This window comes from Chelonoidis abingdonii, chromosome 7 (assembly GCF_003597395.2).
Source record: "Chelonoidis abingdonii isolate Lonesome George chromosome 7, CheloAbing_2.0, whole genome shotgun sequence".
In the NCBI taxonomy this organism is placed as follows: domain Eukaryota; kingdom Metazoa; phylum Chordata; order Testudines; family Testudinidae; genus Chelonoidis; species Chelonoidis abingdonii.
The window spans coordinates 92,604,784-92,628,637 of NC_133775.1; the positions used below are offsets into that span (position 1 = coordinate 92,604,784).

The window sequence follows — 23,854 nt, forward strand, 5'->3', positions numbered from 1 at the left end:
CTTAAATCAACAAATCATGGCTATTTTTGCTATTTCTTTGCTAGTCCATTCATAACAAACCTAATTCGTAAGTCTAAGTCATGAGACTTTGACTCCAATAAGTTATCAAGGAGCATGTTTCTTTCTTTGCATATCTGTAAATTTCGACTATCATCGATGGAAATATTTTTTCGTCAGTTTGTGAGTATGGTGACATAATTGATGTTTACTAACATTTACCGATAAAAATCTAATCCTTCCAAGCCTAGGTATAAGTGAGTCCTGTCTCCTCTTTACTATGAAGAGTACTACAGAGGAGAGGAGAACTGAGAGACAGTTGGGGTTTCTGGTGGGGCCTGGGGACTGAGCCTGGGGAAACTGCTAGGTATTGACTAAAATAGAACAAAGGGCATCGGGAGGGAGAATGCTGTTGATGTCTTTACTCATTCACTAGTGCAGTGGTTTCATTGAGGGATCGTGTGATGTCCAATCAAAAGATAAAGTTGCTAAGAGGCATCCTGGGTAGTCTAATTTTAAATGTATAGGGATAGTGTGTATGCTCAAGCCCAGCTATTTAAAATGTAGGGTCTGATCTTGAGGGCCTGTGATCCCACAGCTATTAGTGAGAACTGTGAGTTCAGCTCCTCTCTGATTCAGGTCCAGTCACTACTGAATGGAACATTCCAGAAATAAGCCTTTAGTAAGAGTGAGCCTGGGCTGTCTAATGGCACCACCATGTGGGGGTCATGAGATCAAATCTCATGGCAGGGGGGACAAGGGTTGGCAGCACTGCAGTCAGTATGCTCAACCTCTGGGGGAATGGAGATAGGGGTTCTCTCACTCTTTTCTCTAGTGACACCCACTGGCAGATGCATCAGCGTCTCCAGCTGAATACTGATGGTGCTTTGACATAGAGTAGGGTGGCTATTAAGGGTGTGAGAACTGAGTGATCCTAGAGGGCTCTCAGGAAGGGGAGGGAACAGCAGGTCCCCTCAAACTAAAGGAAATGTCAATATACGATCTTAGTTTTTTCCATTTTTTGCCTGCCACGCTGACTGTGTCCTTCAGCTTCCTGCCCTTCCCTGAATCCCTGTGCTGGCTCTGGAGCCACTTCTGCATCAAATTCAAACTCTTATATGCTGTGCCACCTCTCCAATCTCTCCTCAACACCCTCCTGCAGGAAGGGTGTCTTTGCAGGAGGAACTCAGTGTTCTTCAATGGAATTCACCCCACAGGGCCAACCTGCTGCAGGGAAGCTGGGATTTGAATGCTGCAGCACTAGAAAAAATGAATAATACTAATTAGTAGGATGCATTAGTGATAGTTGTTCTCTTGTACTAGTTTGGGTTGTGCTTGTGTTCCACCTGCATAGCCAAGCCCTTTCCAGTGGGGACTTAGTGCAGGTCCCCACGACTGCAGGTTAATGTCAGCCCCCTGCTGTGATTAGAAGCTGTGTCATGTCTGACATGCTGGCCACCTGCTCTGGGAGAGGAGTGGGAATTCTGCTTCCTCTGAGCGTCTGCACCGTCTCGCCATAAGCTGCTCCCCTGGGAATTTTGATGGATGTCCTCGGCTCAGTTTTAATCTTTAAACTGGATTGCCTTCTCTGTGGCTTGCCAGGCAAACAGCATATAGGAAAAAGAATCGGGGGGAGGGGGGAGGAAAAGGAAGCCAGGGAGCTTGAGGGGGAGGGGGAAAGGCAGGAATCATTAATATACATAGTCACTTATAAAATCAAGGCATATGTTCAGATCTACTGCACTCTCCTTGTTGCAAACTTGTTTTTAAAGGGAGGTGCTGGAGAGAGAAAGCCAGCAGGGGTGAAATTTCTCATCCAGAAGCTACTGAAATTAACAGTATCACTGAACAGTGAGAATGGCTTTCTGGAGCCCTAATGCTGACTTGTGTAAGTTGCTGCACCGGCTGGTGCTAGCTACCACTGCCTGCAAGAGCCGCTGAGGCAACAGAGCCATCCTTCTCACCTTTACCAGGCATTGTTCAACACAGAGCCCCAATTCTGAGAGAGATGATGAGCACTCCCCAACTGCCGGGGAAGTCAACAGGAGACGAGGGCACTTGGCACCTTGTAGGATTGAGCCCTACGTGAATTAAGCCTTTAAGCAGTGTTAGCTCATTCACACACAAGCTTGTTCCATTTGTCACGTTCAGTTTCACCCTCATTTGTCTCTGGTGCAGGGAAAAAATAGTCACAGTCACCATCAGAGGCCTCCCCCAAAAACATCTGTAGCATCTGCGGAAATAAAGTGAAATGGACAGGGGTCGGGCCTCAACAAGCTTGATGGACCAGAGTCCCAAATTTCTCTTGAAGGATCTGTTCACTCACATGTCCCTCTGTCCTCCCTGACAGTGCTGTGGATAAGCCCTTGCTTTTAGCAATTATCAAGTCTGTTATTTACTCCTGGGGGAATTCTGTGCCACTGCACATGCACAGAATTTATGCTCCACACAGATTTCTTTGCTTCCCCGTAGAAAAATGACTTTCTGATGGGGAAGCAAAGGGAAGCCAGAAAAGCGGTCATGCAGCCCTCCCCACCGGTATGTTTTGGGTGCCCAGGGCAGGCGGCAGAGAAGTAAATCACTGTGGGGCAGAGGCAGGACTGGGAAAGACCTGGCTGGTGGCTCCTATCCCATGCTGGACTCAGCTGCTAACCTGGGCTGGGGAGGATGGGACTTCCTCTTCTCCTGGACAGCATCCAGGGCTGGGTCAAACCCACCTCCAGATTTTTCCCCAGCTGCAGGAAGTTCTGTGAACTCCCCGCCCCTGCTTCCTGCACCCATTGCTCCTCAGCTGCAGGGGGAGGGATCCCTGTACAAGGGAACTGTTCCCTCATGCGCCCAACCCCCATGCATCCAGACTTCCTCATACCCAGACCCTCCCACCGAGCCTCACCCACCCACACTTAGAACCCCCCCGATGAACCCCACTCCCTCTGCACCTGAACCACGCCAAGGAGCCACTCGCACCCAGATCCCCATGCCACTGACCCCCAATCAGTTGCACCTGGATCCCCAACCCACTGAGTCCCACTCCCCCAGCATCTGGACCCCCCCACAGAGTCCCCCACACTCAAAATCCCTGCTGAACTGTATCCCCCCCATACCTAGATGTCCCCCACTGAATCCCAACCATCTTCACATGGAGCCCCCTGAAGAGTCCAATTACCATTGCACCCAACCCCCCCACCAACAAACCCCATGCATCCAGATCCCCTCCATACCCGCATCCCCCACTGAGCCTCCCACACCCAGATTGCCCCACACAGAACCCTCCCAACCCACACCTGAATCTACCCACACTAAACCTCTCCACACTTGGATCCTGCCTTGCTGAGCCTGCCTGCCCACACCTGGTGCACCTGGCATGGAGGGGCAGGCCTGGTCCTTGCACTGTGTCATGGTTGGGTGCAGCCTCACTGCTGAGTCTGTGTCCCAGGAGGGGAAGTGAGGGAGGGGGGCTGCACAGTGATCTCTCACCTCTGTGCAGTCAGTGGCCTGTGTTCCCCAATGCCATGCTGGAGGCTCCACATTTCTTTGACAAATAAAATTTGCAGAATTTAAAAATATTGTCTGCAGAATTTTAATTTTTTTTGGTGCTGAATTTTATTTTTTTTTGGCGCAGAATGCCCTCAGGAGTAGTTATTGCAGAGCAATGAATTTGGCAGTCAGGCAAAATCAACTTATATCTCCTGGCCTGAAAAATGCATTAATCCAGTTGGAGTTTAGCAGAGGTAAAGCCCTTGTGCTTTTAAATGGGTGATATTTCCTTTAAAACAGTAAATCCAACGTAAGAGGAGAGGTTGCTGAAAGTATTACATCGGTTGCTCTTTCTCCTTGTTTTCACTACCAAAGCAAATACAAGTGTATTCCAGTCAGGAGAAAACTGTCCACCGAGGAAAACATCGGTCATTTTTTCCCCTTCCTGTCTACACTGCCCCTTCTTTCTTTTGGCAGAGTTCATGTGCATCGAGCATGAATGGCTACTTCTGAAATTCCTCCCCATTCGCATTTGCTCTGGAGTCTGATCTGTAAAGGTTGTGATGCCTGTGCATACTGTATGTTGCCTTTGGGAGATGGCCTGTACTGCGGAGATGGTGTGGAAGCCAGCCTGATCATTAGGCAGTCATGTTATGAAGGCGGGAGACAATTGCCTCACTCCCCCTTTCATACACTTAGTCAGGATCAGGCCCTAAATTTCAAAATGGCAGCAGAGAGATCTGAGGTTAGCTGCTGGCTTCAGTGGTCCCTAAATGATCAAAAACATTGGTGGGAACTGCTAATCATTTAGAGCTGGATTGTCACCTCTGCTTCCACAAGCAGTTCCACAGAAATTCCTGCCCCTGTGGATCTCTGCTGGGGGCTGCAAAAGAAGAGGCCTCACAGTTCTTTTGCATCAACCTTTGTCTCCAAGGTTTATGGATATTGGGGCTCCCGGAGGTGCTGGGAGCAGGGCACCGTCTGTTCCCCAGGGACCACCTCTAGCGACCCCATGGATATCTCAGCAGAGATCCAATTGGGAACAAATGCGTCTTGAACAGCATTTATCCTTGCAGTGCTCTCCTTCTGAGGACTCCACTGCATAGCATTGAGGGGGCTCTGCCAATGGGAGCATGTCTCCTGGCGGAGAGGTGGGAATAATTTTAAAGAATATGCATACAGCAAAAACGGAATGATGGGGAGTATGCTTTTGTCTTTAGAGCAGTTGGCTGAGAGTTAGGTCTGTCTCCTGGGTTGTATTCGTTGCTGTGCCACTGTCTTGCTCTATGTCCGCTTAAGTTCCCTGTGCCTTAGTGTTTGTAAGGATTCAAGGGTGCAGGTCTAGAGCCCGTGGCTGTGGAGGTCCTGGATCTCTGACACTCCCTTGTCACCACCAAGACGTGAACAAAGCAGCATCTCATGTCCTAAATCTGGAAGCTCTGGCCCGACAGGAAGTTCTGTTGGAGCACCCAAGACCTGTAGCACCCACTTCTTAAGCCAGGAAGTGAGATGGGTGGGCTCTCTGAGCAACTGTGCAGGCTTTCTACTGTGGTGACATTGGACCCCACTCTTGCCTGCTTCCTGCAGTCCTGGTCCCACCGAGTTCCTGATTCCTGTTGTGCTTCTGATGTGCTCTTCATTCCTAACTCCCGTCCGGTTCTTGCTCATGCCTGATCCTGGCCTCTCTCCGGTTCCTGCCCTTTCACTTTGCTTCTGACCATCAGCTTCTAATCCTGACTCTGAAAATCTCTGACTCTGGCTCAATCCTTGGCTCTGGCATTTGGTACCTGAACCTGACTCAGATCCTCAGCTTCAATTCCTGGTCCTGACTCTGGCTAAACCCCAGCTGACTCTGGCTCTGTCCCCTGTTTCTGTTCTCTGACCTGGACATTGGCTCTGACCACTAGACCTGACACCTGCTCTGACCACTAGGCAAGACCACCTGTGTCCTTCCTCCTAACAGGCTGGCAAGAAAACAGAAATTCCATTTCACAAAACATTTTGAGGTTTTGCAATGCATCATTTCATTTTGATCTGAAATGACACGGAAACCTTTACAGTTTTTTTGTGAAAAAACACGAAAGAGAGACCCACCCCCAGGGCACTCCTCTAGAATGTTGGAGACCCAGGTTCAGGTCCCTGCTCCTGGGTCTCCTGCATCTCAGAAGAGAGCCTTAATCACCGGGCTATTGGCTAAGCTGGGGTGGAGGTGGGGGTGTCTCTCCCCTGTCCCTGATGTCCAGTAATTTCCTCTGGTCCAGCATGCAAATTTAATCAAAACCAATATGTTTCAGAAAAAAGAAAATCTGTTTCAGTGATTTTTCCAATCTGTACTCATTGTACTTAGCTATCTAATACCTGCAGTTACTGGAATGGGTTGTGACTGACTTCTGAGCATAAAGAACACTAGATCAGAGTTGGCGTTTGTTTAGATTATAAACTCTTTGGGACAGAGGCTGTCTTTTGCTTTGTACTGATTGAGACCTTTGGGCATTGCCATGATATTAACAATAGCAAAGGTTGTTCTCTGAGTGTCTAATGTGAATTAGATTTTTTTAAAAGAAATTTTAAACTATAAAGATATCATAGTATTTATCAAAATCGCTTGAGAGGGACACAGTTGATTTAAAATTACACTTCTGCCTGAATATTTATTACATTGTGCAAGTAAGTGCAAAGATGAAAGAGATGACAGGGAAAAAAACCCTTCGTTCTTTTCATATTGTTTACCTGGTGCACCCTATTACAGCACTTTGTGCCTGTTGTTAGGCTAGGGAGGCTGTTACAGAGATCTCTCTGATCATTTGTCTGCCAATACCTAGAATGCTTTTTGGATACGCTCAGCTACATAGGGAGGAGATGCGCTCAGCAGTGGGTTTTGAAGTGCCTAGACTCTTTAGAACACTGAGTTTAAACCCTGGAGGGCTGGTTGATCTCTTTGTACTCGCTGGTCATGGTTCTCATCGTGTAAATAGGGTTAAGCTAGTTGTTCACTGTCTCTGTTCTCTTAGAATCTGCATACAGAATCTTTATTTGTTTTTACTTGCTCATCCCTTAGGGCAGGGGTTTCAAACTAGGGGTCGGGACCCCTCAGGGGGCTGAGAGGTTATTACGGGGTGGGGAGGTTGCGAGCTGTCAACCTCTACCCCAAACCCCACTTTGCCTCCAGCATTTATAATGGTGTTAAATATATAAAAAAGTGTTTTAAATTTATAAGTGGGGTTGCACTCAGAGGCTTGCTATGTGAAAGGGGTCACCAGTACAAAAGTTTGAGAACCACTGCCCTAGGGTTACCACCTGGCTGGTATTTGACTGGCCTGGCTGGTTTTTTTATGGATTTGCCAGAAAAATAATTTAATTTGCCCATGTTTTATGTGGGTCTAAAGATTTGCATTATCATCACAAGACACTGGGATATCTAACGTTAAAGTTTCTGTGCCTGGCTAAAGATGCTGCAGGTTTCCCGCTTCCACAGTTTAAGCGATAACAGATCAAAACTGATGAAAATACAATACTGTCTGCCCACCAACACTCAAGTGCACGGTGGGTGTGTGTGAGAGTGGGTTTGAGTCACATGAGGGTGAGGAGACCTGCAATGTTATCAATCTTATCTCTATGTGTTATCTGTCTAGATACTAGAAGTGGCCCTTGAAGAGAGTGGGTTGCCGAGCTGCCTTGTGGTTGGAGTTGCAGTGGGCTTGCCTTGTGCTGGGAGTGGGTGCCGGGTTTTTTTGCATTTTGAAGTTGATAACCCTACCATCCCCATGGTGGTTAGGCAAAAAATGAAGTGCAACAAAGTTTTTATAGGTCTGATCCTCTAAGCCTTCGCCATTGCAATCAGTACAGTCAAGAGTTCACCCCACAGAGAGCTTGCCAATATGGAACTGTCTGCAGTAGCCCCCACAAAAAGCCCCACAGCCTTTCCCTGTGCTGATCCAACCAATCACAACAAATATCCCAGTGACTGGCTAGGGCAGGGGGTCTCAAACTTCATTGCAATGTGACCCACTTCTGACAACAAAAATTACTTCACGAGCCCAGATGGGACCGAAGCCTGAGCCTGCCCAAGCCCCACTACCCTGCGGAGGAAGGAGGGCCAAAGCCTGAGCCCCACTGCTCCAGGTAGGGGGCCAAAGCTGAAGCTCAAGGGCTTCAGCCCCAGGCCAGGGACCAGCAACCTGAGTCCTGCTTTGGCCTGGGGGCTTAGGCTTCAGCCTCGGGCCCTAGCAAGTCTAAGCCAGCCCTGGTGACCTCAAAGGGGGTCGGGACCCAGTTTGAGAACTGCTGGGCTAGGCATGATAAGCTGTACAGGTGGAACCCTCCACAGGAAACGCCCTGCCTTGGGCAGCCCTCAGAGCACGGAGCTAGGGACTGTCAGCAAAGGGGAAAAATTTCAGGTCTTATCCAAAGCCTGTTGAAGGTACAGTAGAACCTCAGAGTTTTGAACACGAGAGGTATGAACTGACCAGTGAAGCACACACCTCATTTGGAACTGAAAGTACACAATCAAGCAGCAGCCGAGACCAAAAAAAAAAAAGCAAATACAGGACAGTACTGTGTTAAATGTAAAAGCAGCATTTTTCTTCTGCATAGTAAAGTTTCAAAGCTATATTAAGGTAATGTTCAGTTGTAAGCTTTTGAAAGAACAACCATAATGTTTCATTCAGCGTTATGAATATTTCAGCATTACAAAAAACCTCCATTCTGGAGGTGTTCGTAACTCTGAGGCTCTACTGTAAATGCGAGCCTTTCCATTGGCTTCAGTGGGCTTCGGACCGGGCCCTTAGGGAGTGTCTACACTGGGAGTGAGCCTGGCTCCACAGATTTGTGCTAAGGGGGCTTGCACTAAAAATAACTGTGTAGAATTTGCCGTTCAGGCTGGAGATCTGGAACTGCAATGTCTACACAGCTGTTTGTAGCCAGCTAGCACACAAGCCCCATAGGGTGACTCCACAGAAACAGGCTGCGAGGCTCGCTTTCAGATTCTGTGAAGTCATGCCCTAATGTTCACTTAATAAATATATATTTGGGATGGCGCCTAAAGGACAGGATTAAATGCACAAGGGACAGAGATACTGGGGAGGAGGCTCTAGGCACCAGCGAAAACCAAGCACATGCGTGGGGGGTGGCACAATTTGAGGGGCGGCATTCCGGACCCTTTTTTTTTTTTTTTTTTGCTTCGACAGCGCTCCCGGAGGTCATTTTTTTTTGTTTTGTTTTTTGCTTGGGGCAGCAAAAAGCCTAGAGCTGGCCCTACCCACATCCTATAGATGAACAAAGGGCCAGCTTTAGGCCGATTCACCTGATTCCCTGGAATCAGGCCCTGCACCAGCGCCTTTTTAATTTTTACTCACCCGGCGGTGCTCCAGGTCTTCGGTGGCACTTTGGCAGCAGGCCCTTCACTCGCTCTGGGTCTTCAGCGGCACTCAGGGACCCACCGCCAAAATGCCACCGAAGACCCGGAGCGAGTGAAGGGCCTGCTGCCAAAGTGCCGCCGAAGACCCAGAGTGCCGCCAGGAGAGTACGAATCAGGCCCCGCACTTGCTAAAGCTGTCTCTGGATGCATAGGATTCTTGACAAATTGGGGCAAAACAATTCCTGCTGCATTAATATCAAGGACATATGCCCCCCTCTTCTACATACTTTAATTTAGCATTGCAAATAGGTTAAAATCCTGTGCATGGAGAGTGAAGGACCAGCAGAGAGGGTGCAGCCAGCCATCTGCTAATGGAACACAAGGGATTTTGCTAGGTCTAGGTGAGAGGGAAAGATGCAGCTTCCTCTGCAAAGGGAGGGGTGAGCATAACAGATGAGAATCCAGCCGCTACCGCTGCTCTTTGGTCTGTTTTATGCGTTGCTGTTTAGGGATTAGCGGGCTGGTTCTCTCTCTCTCTCTCTCTCTCTCTCTCTCTCTCTCTCTGCAGCTTCATCCCTGGGGATTTTGTGTGGACCCACCCTTCTGCCCCCGCCCTCCTTTGCAGCTCAGGGCCTCTCGCTGCTCCCCCTGGCGGCCGCCGCGCCTCACCGCAGCAGCTGCGCAAAGTGGGTGAGGCAAATGAAACAAGCAGAGAGAGGGAAAAAAATCAATAGAGGGAGAGACTCAGGGAGGGAGGAGCCGCTTGATCAGCCATTCGTGTCTCACAGGGTCCCAGCTGGCACGGGGAAAAAGGGGTGTGTGTGAGGATTGACTATTGTGTAAAACAAGAGGGGGGGGGGAGACAGAAGGAGAAAGAAAAGCGGGGAGAGAGAGGAAGGGGGGGACACGAAGCATCATTTGTTCCACCTGATCTTGGGCAAAGCACCGGTCTAGACAAACGCCAGCTTGCAAAAGGGGCTCAGGTTGGAGGGTAGGAGCCGGCTCTCTCCCTGCGGCAGGAGATCACCATGTCCTACCAAGGCAAGAAAAACATCCCCAGGATAACAGTGAGTGCCTTACTCCTCTTCACCTTATGCCTCCCCTGTTCCTCCTCTTGTATGTTTTGTATCAGCCCCCCACTGCTTCCCTCCCTGTCCCCGTATTGCTCGAAAGGATCCAGTGCAAAATGTGATCTTTACTTGTTGGGTATTCTTGGGCCAGTAAATCTTGCAGCTTGCAAAGGGTTGGGGAGAGAATTTTAAATCCTGCAATTTTTTTTTATCAGGGACAAGCGATTTTCCTTGGAGTGAAACCCAATTGCGGTGCCCACCACTTCCCGTTGGTTGGAGTAAATGCAGTTGTCATGCATGGCACAAACCGATGGTCGCTTTGCAAACTGTGTTGCAGTCGACTCACCCCTGCGATTAGCAAAAGGGACTGTGCGTTTGTGCCTTGTTGTGCATCTGTGTGCGGTGGATTAACTGACGTTCAGTTTAATGGAACTTGTGTATGTCCCCCTCTTTACCCACCCACCGACTGCATAACAGCAAGAGGCTTTTGCAGTGTTTTCCTTCCTCTTTGGACAGCCGCTGTCTTTTTGGACGAGGGGGGAAAAAAGGAGCTGGGGGGAAATTGACCTTTCAATTCAGAGACTGGGCTGGATTTTTAAGTAAGGAAACAATTTGATTGCTATCTTGTGATTATGTCACTCCTTATCTTGAGCAGAGACAGGCTTTTCCCTCTTGCTCTTTTGCAGTTTCTTTTCATTACTGCATATATGGGTGCATCATGTGCTTTGCTGGTGCAAATGAGGTGAAAATAGAAACTGATTCATCTGCAGAAGCGAAAGTCATGATTTAAAAATAAGGAACATCACCAAACTGATCAAGAATAAAAGCAGCAATTTCCCCCCTCCTTTGCAACTAAACAGATGCACTACAAATCTTTTGTGTTGGGGGAGATGGGGTAGGTGTCAGGCAGGGTGGGAGGAAAAATGCAATGAAATGTAATAATCAGACTCAGTAGCTGCATTCCTCTTGCTGTGGCTTGTAAGTGCCTTTCCAGTGGATAAATATCCCACCCTGATTTATTGTCTATGCAATGAAATGCATTGTGGTAAGGGTACTCTCTTGGTCTCCAGTAGGCCTTGGCTGGGGTTTATTGTTGCTGGCTTAAATGCATGCAAGGAGTGCAGCTGTGCTTTGTCTCCAGTGAATTTAATTAAACCTTTGTGGTATGGGGGGTGTATTGGGGAAATGGGAGGTTACTCCATCTTTGTAAGGCAGACAAAGGAAGCATAAGCAGATGAAAAAAAAGTGTTTGCAGATGCCTGGCCTTTAAATATACTTGTTTAAATGATAATTAATTCTCTAAACTACCTTTTTATTTGTTCATAAATTACATTGATTCAGAACATTTTATTGATCAGAGCCTTTTGTTTTGTTAGCCTACCTGAGAGATCCTTGGATTTAGAACATCTTTATCTATTTTGGCGTTCGTATATAAATTTTAATGACGTCTATGGCATGTGAGCAAGCACATTTTAGTACCTTTGAGCTTCTCAAAGGAGCAAGTCCTTATAGCTGCAAGCTTGTAAATTTCACTGGGAGAAACCCAACAATTTCACTGAGGTTTTATAGTCTCCAAAGCAGTTTCACTGAAGGGTACAGTTATAAACACAGTGACAGACTCTCATCGCACCAAGCCTCTCTATCTTTTTAAATGCCATCTATTATGAAACCTGTCCAGGGCTGCAGGGGATAATGATATGGAGACTTCATATAGAGATGGTTGTCTGTTTGATACTCATAGCAGTATAGACTATGATTCCTGAGTGTTACAGAATAATTTAGATGATTTAATGTATTAAAACACTTTTGGTGTGTGTGTAAATGTCTTTGTATGTAATCTAATTCTTATTGTCTTCAAATGGTTTTAAAAATCAATGCAATTAAGAGGTTTGTATATTAGACAGGCAAGTTCAAAACAACAGAGTGTGTTTTACAGTCACAGTAGCTTTTTTTCATCCAGAGACTGCAAGGTATTATCTAAATGTAAAACATTATCAGCTAAACTACTCGATATACTGCTCCTTTATCTGCTGCATCAGGTGCAGCAGTTTCACTGTCTGAAGCTCTATGCAGTAGCACAGAGTGACCACACCTACTCTCAGAGTGCCTTCATCATGCCACTTCTCAGAAAAGAGAAAGAGGCTTGGACGACATGTTTTCTCTGAAGCCACAGGAAGCCTTCTGCATGGAAGTCCTGTCAACACTTCCAGATCCTAGGCTTTCTATGGGATTTTTCATGTTCTGATCTATCCTGCTACTTCCTCTTTGGGACACAGCCTCTATCTCTGTTGTGGGTTCATTTGTTTCTGGACTACAAGAAAATGGGAGGCTGTGTGCATGTTCTTCCTGTGAAGGTGATCCTGGGCTATACAGCTGGCCACCTCGTTGATATTTTGTTTTCCTCCTAAATTGTGTATAACTCTACTTTCCTCCTGGCAGTGATTCTGGCTGTAAGATGAAAGAGGAGAATTCTATTTGAGAGCTAAAATATTTTCTTTAACATCCAAATGTAAACAAAATCCTGTCTGAAAGACATTAAAAAGAACATGGCACAAAGGGAATTTGTCTTTAATTTAAAACAACTCTTTGCTCTTTTTCTGCAACCTTTTATATGAGGATCTCAAAGTACTTTACATATGCTGGGCCTGCTCCTCCTGAATTCAATAGGAATTTTTGCCACTGAGAACAGGGTCTCACTCATTATTAATCTCACAGTGCCACGTTTTTCCTTCCACTAAACTACTGAAGCTTTAAAGGCTATGGTCAATTGTGATTGCGCCATTTGACTTTCTTTTCCTAGTAACCCTCTTGGCCACTTTTAAAGCTTTGCAGTTACTGCAGTATTTTTGCTCTCCAGGACTCTGCTTTTCCGTCTTCTCTTGAAAGCCAGTCCCAGCCTTTATTTGGGGTGGAAGGGAGTGAGGCACTATCTCTGAAGTTATTGATTTCAGATGTCCTTGTACCAGGGAAAGTTCCTTGAGCTCTAGAGGAAGCAATGAAGGAATGAATGTAGGCACATTTCTTATCTCTGGTTGGGAGTTCCACTCTCAACTGCCTCTGTTCTCAGGGAAAAATGAGCTTGTTCAATCATTCCATTAGCTGATGAGGGCTGCGGCCCACTATAGTCAAGGTCACTGCTGCATATCGTCTTTCAATAACTTTATACGTTCCTTTTTTTTTAAGAGTCCAAATTTGTCTCACCAGGGCACATAGCAGCATCTGTGGGTAAGTGGCCACCAGTGGAGTTACACATCTTATTAGAATAGAATTTGATGCTGTATAACACCATTTGGAAATGAAGTAGCCCAAAGTACCTTCTGTCGTTACAGTTAAGATCACATGAATGCTGTGGCTATGAAGGCAAATGCAGCTCTTGGTCAGTACTCCAAGGTAGCTCACTTGGAGTCTTGGGCGTGAGAAATGTGGTCTGTTGAGAGAGAGAATAATGTGCATAGCACAAGCAGCAGAGAATCCTGTGGCACCTTATAGACTAACAGACGTTTTGGAGCGTGAGCTTTCGTGGGTGAATACCCGAAGTGGGTATTCACCCACGAAAGCTCACGCTCCAAAACGTCTGTTAGTCTATAAGGTGCCACAGGATTCTCTGCTGCTTTTACAGATCCAGACTAACACGGCTACCCCTCTGATACTTGACACCGTGCATAGCACAGTATCTCTCAAGAATGCAGTGGCTTGAGCTGTTCCCTCACTAATCGCTAGCAGCGGGCAGGAGGAAACTTGGTGTAGTGGCTTTTGTCCTGAAGGATGTGTTGGGATTTAGAGGCTATACAGTGCCTTGGAATTAGAAGCACTGGGAAATCAAAGGGATCTAGTTGTGGGGCTCTGTGTACTTCCTCAGCCCTTTGGTTCCTCCCCCATGTTAAACAGCAAAATTGCACCAGAAACTGTCCCTTGAATTGACCATCTTATTATTGTTAGCAACTGTATAATTTTCTAGGAGGCCCAGAGTTTTCCTGGTGAATCTGTTTCCAAGAGCTACTGGTGATAGGCAAGGAATCCAGTGCAATGGAGGACCCAAGCGTTTGAGTGGTAGATGGTCAGTGAAGTGTATGTACAGTATGTATCTGCATGGGCTGGAAGGACTGCACAGAAATGGATTGTTGAGATGATAGAGATGGCTAAAGCATGATGCACATTGAAGGGGGACCATAGGGAGACCCGGAGCAGTTGATTTGGTTGCGCCCAGAGTGTCTGTTGTATAGGATGTGGGGACAAACACACAGCAGCTGGAGAGGTATCAGATAATTCTTGGCTCATCCAGAAATACTACTTACTGTGTCAAAACTGTAAGTGCTGCTGCTTATACAGTGCCATAGAAGTTGAGGGCACTTTAGAGAATAATAAATGATATCCCTGCCATGAGGAGCTTATAGTTCATGTCAGTAACAAATCTTGGACCCCAGGTCAGGAGAAAGTAATCTCAGCCCCTGAATTTCTATGAGCAGAGATGCTTCTGGTCACCTCCTTCCCCCATATTATCTTTAGATATTAGAGAAAGATAATTCACTCCTCTTCCCCTTAGGAAGTAGGTAAGCATTATTATCCCCATTTTGCTGAGTGAGAAACTGAGGCCTAGAGAGGTGAAGTGACTTGCCTGAAATCATGCAGTAAGTATTTAGCAGAATGATGGATAGAATCCAGATGTCATGATTCTCAGTCTTGTGCTTTGAGTGCTGGATCCATCCTCCTCTCCAGATAGCATAGATTGGGGTTCTCAAACTTTTTTGTACTATGGACCAGGTTGTACTAGATAGCTTGTCTTATGGCCAGTCCCATTCCATTTACAACTGCAAGTACCACCTGTCCCCCCATTCATGATTGCGTTAACACCTTTTATGGCAACTACAACAATTGCATATGTGGAAAACCTGTGTTTAGCCTCTTTATTGTGATTTAGCATGTGGAAACAAGAAAAAGGGCCACCACCACGTGACCAGCCAGCTCTTTGCAGACCGCCAGCTGCTATGATTTACCCTACATCACCCATGTCCCATAGAAAATAGCTTGAGAATTATTGAGATAGATAGTATCAGAGGGGTAACCGTGTTAGTCTGGATCTGTAAAAGCAGCAGAGAATCCTGTGGCACCTTATAGACTGACAGAGGTTTTGGAGCATGAGCTTTCGTGGGTGAATACCCACTTCGTCAGATGCATGGTAGATAGGAATTTATCACCCCTACAGTTCCAAATCATGGCACTCACTGGGCTCTTGTATAAGTAGGAGGGGACAAAACTGGGATTCACTGGTATGAGAGGGGGACATCAAACCACTGGTGCAAGACCATCTTAGTTACCATTGTTGCTTTAATGAGAGGAGAATTTAAAGCCACACATCTGCTTCCATGGAATGCTTACCAATGCTTTTGTGTCTTGTAAACAGGGTGAGCGCAGCTATACCTGTCTAAAGGTAACATGCCTTTCTGAAATTGCTTCCTCTGGTCCATACAGCATCATGCTTTGAAGCATTACTTGCATACCCAATATTGGAACGTCAGCTGAGTATGGACATGATAGAATGTAACTTTTAAAAAAATAATGTATTACCTCAGTCAAAAATGCCAATGTCAAGAATGCAGGAAAAGGATAAAGGAATTGAGGAGTGAGATGTTTACTGTCTCACCAAGGATTTTGGCAAAGTTGCATTAGGAGGAAACTTTGAGCCAAGCTTAGATCCAACCAGGGTTGGGTGCATAGTCTGTGCCTGCAAAAGAAATGCACTTGGAACTCATTGTGCAAAGCTTGTTATACGATTAGTTTTCAGAGATTCTGTCACCGACTTTCAGTGGGTTGTATGAGTGTGCAGCAGCTCCCGAAAATTAGGCCACATACTTGTGCCTGCAATCAGGTAGTGAGATGTGCAACAGTCTGTGACAAGAGGGCTGTGCCACTGACAGAATGACCTGCAGAGCCCTTACATCTGAGGATCTAATGGTGCCGTACAAATAGCAAGTCTGTCAACACCTCTCCACAGATCTATCTGTATCCCCCATTTCACAGGGTACTAAACTAAGGTTACAGAGCGGAGAAGTGCATTTTTGTCCCAAGTCTAGCAGAGCCTGAAAGAGAGCCCAGGAATCCAGACTCTTGGTCTCCTCCATGTAACCCCATGACCATACTCTCTCCACAGTTCTCTGCATGTTGCAGATAAATGTCCCTTGGCCAACAATGGTTGGTGCTGCAGCCTGACGCTGGCTGGCATGGAGACTCGGTGGGTGTGGAAAAGCACAAATGAGCTTTGGCAGGGCGAACAGTGTCTTTATTGTAATCCGAGGCTGCTCTGAGTGAACATGCTGCAGAAACCCGGCCATTACTCAGGCCCATTTCCTCAAAAGTGTTTCAGTTTCTCCTCCTCCCCCCTACAAGTCCCCTTACATCTGGACATCTCCTAAACAGATTCCAGAGCCCATAGACGTGAGGTCATTTCTAATGGATAGGAGCTAATGCAGATCTTCCTCTTTCTCATTTATATGGGGAGAGTGTCTGGCTCCAGCGCCCAGAATGAACCCCAGATAAAGCTGTATCCTTTTAATTGAGGCCTCATTCATCCTCTAGCATATAATATACAAATAAAGTCATTAGGGTCATTAGCAATTATTAGCAATGAGCAGCCCTTCACATCTGCAACAAAATGGCCATTTAAATAAAAAAAAAAAAAAGTATCGTTCCCCAGATTATGTCGTCATTTTATCCACTAATTATAATAAAATCCACCCTTAATGGTTTAAGTGTTTTCAGCCCCTTATTTGTGTCTCCTTATATTTTCAAGTCAGTGGAGTGAGGCATGTAGGAATCATTTTTCTTCCACCTGCAACTGCCTTGTCTTCCCCTCTCACTGATTGACTGTCCTTCCCCCTTCTAGAAGGAATGAATCCCAGGGGCCTGCTGGGAAAACAAGTCAGATTAAATTTATAAGGACGTGGTTAAGATAAAAATCACAGATCCAGTCCTGCAATCTGATCTTGGCAGGCTTATCCTTATGTCATTGCAATGAAGTCCTCTTTAAGTGAGTGGGGTTCTGCATAGGTCTACCTGTGTGGATCTAATTTCAGGATTGGGACAAGTGTCTGGGATTTTTTTTTTTTTTTTTTTAAATAATATCCTATCCTGTGTCATTTTCCCAGGTCCTTATTCTTCTGACATTTAGGAGTGAACATTTGGTAGGTTTGGTAGCAAGTGTTAGCAGGATTGACCCTTAGGTTGCAAATCTTGAGTTTTAAAATTCCAGTTCCTTTTCCCCACTTAACCTTATTGTGTTTGTAGGGATTCTTTTGTTACTGTTTAAAAAAGAAATGTTCAAAACTGGAGCCCAGACAGCTCAAGAGAATGATGCTGTCAGATGGTTGTTTTTAGTTCTTATTTTTCATTTACTGTCCTTTGTTTGAAGCGAAGAAGTAAACACTCTGCTCCCTTTCCCTTAACTCACATACTACTTCCGTGAGATGAATGTGTCTAGCAAGCACGTCAGTTCATGTAGCATATTTGTGCTGCAGTGATAAACTACCTGCACAGATTAAGAGAACAAGTAACTCTGCTTCTGCTCCTGTTGAAGTCATTGGAAGCATTGTCAATGGGCTCTGGAGCAGCTAATTGTGTGGTGTTAGTGAACTGCTGCGGGAGTAAGGAGGTGAGGGTGGGGGTGGTATTTTTTCATCTCACGCACAAATGGTGGCCACCAAGCTTTTATTCAGTTTCTTAGTAGTGGACTTGGCATTTATATTTCCCCATCAGATTCTAAATATAGATTAAACTTTGGCCCCAGCGAATCTGGACAGAGTCCCTTTTAGCTGGACAGGATAAACTCTGATACGTTACTTGCCACAAAACTGAGTCTTGTTGCTAACCAGATCTGTTCATTTTAAATGATGTATTCTCCTCTGGAGGGGGACTCATTAGGATGATGCCCCTAATCAGAATGAGAGGTATTTATTTTTATTTTTTATTGTTGGTTTTAAGGGTATGGATGAGAGAAGAGCAACTATACACTTAAGAATATGAAGTTCATGTAATAGATTTGTTATCGGAGCAGGTTATCAACTGCAAGTTCTCTGGAACAGAGACTGTATCTGATGCTGACTCTTCTAAATCATCACCCACATTTATTACAATGCTGTGTAAATGCTGTCATGCATTACAGAGTCACATCTCCACTTAGTTCTTAGCTCTGTGGTAGACCCATTGGCTTATCCCCTTCCCTGGCCTTGTCTCAGTGTTCCTCTTGCCTTTCAGGAGACAGCACTTACAGCCAGATTGTCACAAGAGCTCACCACTCGCAGTTGGAGACACGCTTTTAGAAGAGCCCTCAGCACCTTGGCCGCTGAGCTCTCTGAGAAATCTGGCTCTTAGCGTCACAGCTCTGAGTGCTGCTGGGGGCAGAGCCCTTTTGAGAACCTGGCCCTTAGTGTCTTTGACTGATCCAGTTGTCTGTGTTGGGGTGTCGCATTTCTGTCTGTCCTAAGAGTTCTCCAGTTGCAGTTTCTCTCTTTTCAGTTGTGTCTCACTCGCTTCATTCTCTTATTTTCTCTCTGGTACCCAGCACTGTAGGATGAGTGCATTAGGCACAGTACCACCCAGCCAGATTGTCATTGTCACCATAAAACATTGATGCCTTATTTATTTAGGGTGCCATTGGGCAGGTGGTGTCAAATATGTGTTTATTTTTTGAAAGAATCCATTCTAAAGAGGCTTCAGTCTGCAAGACTTGCTGTATATGAGCTCTGTATGACGAGGTGCTGATAGGCCTGCTCTGTGCTTATAAGGAGTGTGTGCTGTTAATCTGTGTTTGCATTCACTATATGGGGGAGGGAAGGTGACTACCAAAAAGTCTTTAAGTTCAGAACCATTTGATGATTTTTTTTCTCTGGGCTTGGGAACAGCAGTAGCTGCATCCTACAGCCTAGCAATATTGTCTAGCATAGAGGTGGATGGCTGTAAGGAATGTGTGGATAAAGAAGACAGCTAAGGAAATCTGATAAGCTCAAGGAAGAGGAGGGTGAAAAGATAGGCATGTTTTCCGGTAAAGTCAAAGTAAACTCAGCTTGGGCTAGTACATTGTACATATACATGTATATATGGAGCTTGACACTAATGCATTGTCAAAACATTCTGGTTAGACAGGTGAATAAGTAGAGATAAGCATCATTCAAAACCTCTGATCCAAACACCCTTTGAATGTTGGTAAAGTTTGGATCTGGATTCAAAATGTATTACCCTTCGGCCCTGATCTGTAATTTCTCCAGGGTGCAGATGCGAGGCATAGTGATGTTAAGCAGCTTGCCTGAGGCCACACAGAGAGCCAGTGTCAGAGCCTGGATTCAAACTCCAGAGTCCTTGCCTCGCAGTCTGCGTCTCAGACTGCAGCTTGAGCACTACAGACAACGAGAGAGGGAACACTGCAAAACAAAATAAGCTGAATGTATTTAATGACATTGAATATCTAGGAAGACCTAGGAAATCATTGTTTCAGCCTAAACCATTAGAAGCAGGGAAAGCCCTAGATTCTGCCTGTGCCTGTTGAGCAATTCATCGGTGTTTGGCTTATTTTATGTAAAATGCAAAGTCTTTCCAAGTGCTGACACATTCCAAAGCCCAGATACCTTGTCTCTGGGGACTGCAGCTTGGCCACCTTTCAGATTTGGTTGAAGGATTTTTCTTCCTCTTGCTAATGACAGAGAACAGGTGATACCTGGATGCCCTTGAGCTCTTTCTAAGCAGCTGTATGCTTATCTAATCTCCATCTTCTTACCCTGCATTATTACCACGGGTCTTTGTTTTCAGTTTTTATTTTGTTTATAATTTCTGGGAATGTATTGGTGTTTATTACAAAAATAATTAGGTGAAAACTGGTGCCAAAAATTAACTTCAGCATTTTTTTTAATATTGGAGGACAGAAGAAAAAGCAACAAATAGAGAATTGTAAGAGTCTGGAAAGTAAAAGCAGTTTGATGCTGGGCTTTATTTCATGGACTGAATCTTAACAGTACATACACATATGCACCTGCACGTGTGTGCGTATCTGTATCTTCCATGATGTTGCCTTCCTTTAGTAGGCAGTTTCGCACTTACACTTAGACTGATTTATTATTGATATAAACTCGTCTGCTTGATGTAATTAATTGGATTTTCTTAACATAATCAGGATTTTCATGTACTTGAGTGGTCCAAATGTGGGATGAAAGTTGGTAAAAACCAAATAATAGCTGTCGTAAAACCTGGGATTTTTTCAGTAAAAATCAGTAAAAACCAGAAATGAAGGGCCTTAAGTATAACCTTCTGCTCTTCCATAGCCACCTGCCTCTTAATCACCAGAACTGAACATGTATGTGGGGAATAGAAGAGGGAAGAGAGTTCTTCAGAGAACTGCCTGTAGTGGACGGGACCGCTCAATATTTTTTCAAATAGTGACCATGCCACCTTGTGTTTTGCTTCCCTCCTCACTTGCCTGTAATTAGTTTAGCTTGCTTCCACTCACAGTTGAGGTTTCCTTAGGATGACTATGAAAGTTGCATTTGGTTTGCAGGCCAGAGAAGGCTTGTCCATATCATGTTGTGCTTTTTATTTTAACCTATATTAGTGACATTATGCAGCTCCAGGAGGGAGGAGCTACCAGGTATGCTGTGCTGAGCACAGAGTAGCTTCTTGCCCACAGCAGCTGTTGAAATGAGGATTCAGTATCCTTCAGAAAACCCTACCAAAGCTGAACAATGATCAGCATGTGTGCTCAATACACAGGCGTGTGCTCTGCGTGCTCAGCACGCATCTCCGTTCATGGGACTGATCCAAAGCCTGTACAATCCAGCTGAAAGACTCCCATTGACTTCACTGGGGCTCAGGCTCTGTGTGCGCTTGCATCTAAGCCACAGCACTTAGGGTGGGAATTGATCCTGTGGTTCAGACTCCGGCAAAACTCCTTCACTACTTTAATGGGAGTTTTGTCCAAGTAAGCTCTGCAGATTCAGGACTTCAGAGCCTGTGATACTCTTAGCTACAACAAATCTTAGCAGCACCGTGATGTGTATGTATTAAGTGATGGCATCTGGATGCTGATCAATCAGTATTTTTTTTGTCCTGTCTTTTAGGAAATTCAGCTTCAGACAGGATATAAACAGTCACCAGCATTCGTTGCTGATTTGGGTAGGTACATGGGTGTGCTTGTCATGTAGGTAAAGAAGGAATGTTCATACAATCTAGAATAGACCTGGAACAACAGGCCATAACAGATAGTGGAAGGAGAGAAACCATAGGGCTTGTCTACATGAATGACTAGTTCGTGGCAAGCTGGGGTGTGAATCTACCCTGCACCTGCCTGCCATGGTCTAACCCTCCGTGTGTACCCTACTGACACGTGTTTAGAGGTTGTTAGAGCACTTTGAGCTAGTCCTGTTTTCAGAGGACTGGATCAGAGTGCTTAAACAAACTGTTTGTACATATCAGCAAGGTGCCCATGGGCAATTAGTCCGCGACAGGCTAGTATGGGATAGATTCACACCCCAGCTTGCTGAAGGGTTGTCAGCCCTCCAGGATTGTCCTGGAATCTCCAGGAATTAAAGATTAATTTTCTTTAATTAAAGATTGTCATGTGATGAAACCTCCAGAAAGATGTCCAACCAAAATTGGCAACCCTAATTTGTTTGTGTAGACAAGTTGCTAATATATGCAAGGAGGGGAGAACTGTTCTGGAGGGGTCAGGAGGAAGGAGACCAGATTTTTTTTTTTCCAGTTGATTATTTATTTTTGCATGTTTTTGTTGGCAATTAAAATGAGTAATTTTTAAAACTATTTTATTTCTTTAATTATTCGAGCTTCTCTGAACTTCTAGCCAAGCAGTTCTGAGCAGTAGCTGGGGCTTCCCAAACTCCTACATAAGGTGGGAGGTGCCAGGGGTGTGCTGATGTACGCTCTTCCACTGCATTATGTGCATCCCTATGCACCAAGCTGGTGGGGACTGAAGTGTAGGAGGCAGTTTGGGTGGGAATTTCCTTGCCATGCTAGTGTCTGCCAGAGCCTTGGGACCCTAGGGACAGACATTCATTTTTCCTGCTGTTAGTATGAATTCTGAACCCATTAGATCAGGTTTAAGTTCTGCTTTTCCACTGGTTACTATACCCAGTCATTAACTGCTAGGACTGTACAGACTACAATACAAGCAGAACAGCAGCATGGAACTTAGGACTCAGCAGAGATGGGAAATAAACATTTAGTTAATGTATGTTCATAATAACAGTAGTAATCTCCATGTTGGGCTTTCCTGATGCTATTCACCAAAACCAGTGTCAGTTACTAAATATTTAGTAGGTGTATCCACAGATTTCTACGTGTTTGCAGAGGTGAGGGAAACCTTAATATCCTCACTATATAGATGAGGATACTTCACACCAAGTCAGGTTGTGAGGTTCTCACGGTTGCAGAGAGAGTCAGTAACAGTCTGTCTCCTGACTGCAGCCCAGTGCTGTAACCACTGCCTTACCTCCTGCTGCTGTTGAAGAGAGGTCAGTCACATAGTCATTCGATTGCCCTCTCAGTTCTGCTGCATTTCCATCTTTTATTTAGACCCTTTAGACGCTCCCATTGGGCCAGCCCATACAGCTATTTATATAATCTGCGGCCACACCTCACCTCCCAAAATTCTCTCTCTAGCAGGTGAACCTTTTAAAATGCCTAGTTCTGCTGTCTGAAGTTTGTCAACCGTGAAAAGGAGCAGGGGAGGCTGTAGCTCTCTCTGCAAGGCCATTTTGGTGTAGGGGGCTGGTACACTTTCAGTCTGTGTCTGTTTGACCTTGCATGTGGGATGTGAGTTCATGGCCTATTTTAATGCTGCATATTTGGGGTGCAGAGAGGGGTGAGGCTGTTTCAGCTGCTGGTAATTAAGGATTTAGGCAATACAATAATGGAGAGCCTTTGCGTGGTAAAACCTTGGCTAATTTCCAAGCCTTTTCTCTCTGGGACCTAGAGCGAAGGTGCAGTCAGTGTTCAGAGTGTTGTTCATTAAAACCCCTTCCCCACCGTGTTTCTTTGTCTTGTTTGCACGTGATTGAGAATGTACAAACAATCCGCTCTCAGGTGCTTTAGCTGTTGCATGCAGAAGAGACCCCTAGGAGGATATTTCTCTCATTTTACACTAGGTTGCCAATTGCTATCACTATGGTGATCTTTCCAGAGTTCATTAACTTAAGAAGAGTTTGGGGGTGAGGAGATATCTGGGGGACAGTCTGAACTTGCTGTAGAAGGAAGGGCAGTTGAGTGAGAGTTCAGAATGACCGTGGCTGGTGGGAGCAGATGGAATCTTCAGTCAGTATTGGTTGGGGGCTCTGATACTAAAACACTACTTCCCTACCAATGGAAATAGAGGAATATGCTGCTGTTGGTACTGGGTGGAGTTGGGAGTATAATAAGGGAGAGATGGATTTTGAAAAGTGATGGGGCAGTTAAAACATTGCCAGGGTCGGAGATTAGTTTAAAAAAAAAACCTGATGATTGAAGGGGACTGTTTAGATCCCATGTGTCTTCTGAGAAGACTAAATCCTGTACGGCATCCTCAGAAAAAACCTTTAGAAGTTGCCCACGTTGCTTGTCCCTGGAGCTGGACTGGTTAGACTCAACTGTAATTAGTTAAGGTTGGTGGTTGATCCTTATCTCAAATGTCAGAGGTCGGCCAGAGTATTAGCTTTTGAGGTTTGTGGTCTTGAGAGCTACTCGTCCTTCCTGTACGACCCATTAATATTTTGTTTTTTCGAAGGTCTTTCCTTACTACTGTTGTGGACAGACTTCCCCAGAAGAAAGAAACTAATGCCACCAAGCCAAAAGGAACCCTTGTATAATGTCAGGTCACATGAGCTTGTGTTGCCAACACGGACAGCATCCTTTCCGGTGGAGATGGAAGTGGAAATGTAAGCCACAGGCTATACAAGCCGGTGTCCGTGGGCAAAGACTCTTCCAT

At 45.5% G+C, this 23,854-nt stretch overlaps 1 protein-coding gene across 2 annotated transcripts in view; it reads left to right on the forward strand.

The window, feature by feature from the left end:
* The window catches only part of DPYSL3 (dihydropyrimidinase like 3), a 73,314-nt gene that overhangs the window by 18,859 nt on the left and 30,601 nt on the right, over positions 1-23,854 (forward strand). Inside the window, exon 1 of one of the 2 annotated variants that reach the window (XM_032801478.2) lies at positions 9,565-9,897. The exons of the other annotated variant lie outside the window; for it this stretch is intronic. Coding sequence (XP_032657369.1) covers positions 9,859-9,897 — 39 coding nt within the window. The 5' untranslated portion in view covers positions 9,565-9,858. Of the gene's footprint in view, positions 1-9,564; positions 9,898-23,854 lie in introns of those variants that run through there. 2 annotated transcript variants of the gene reach the window in all.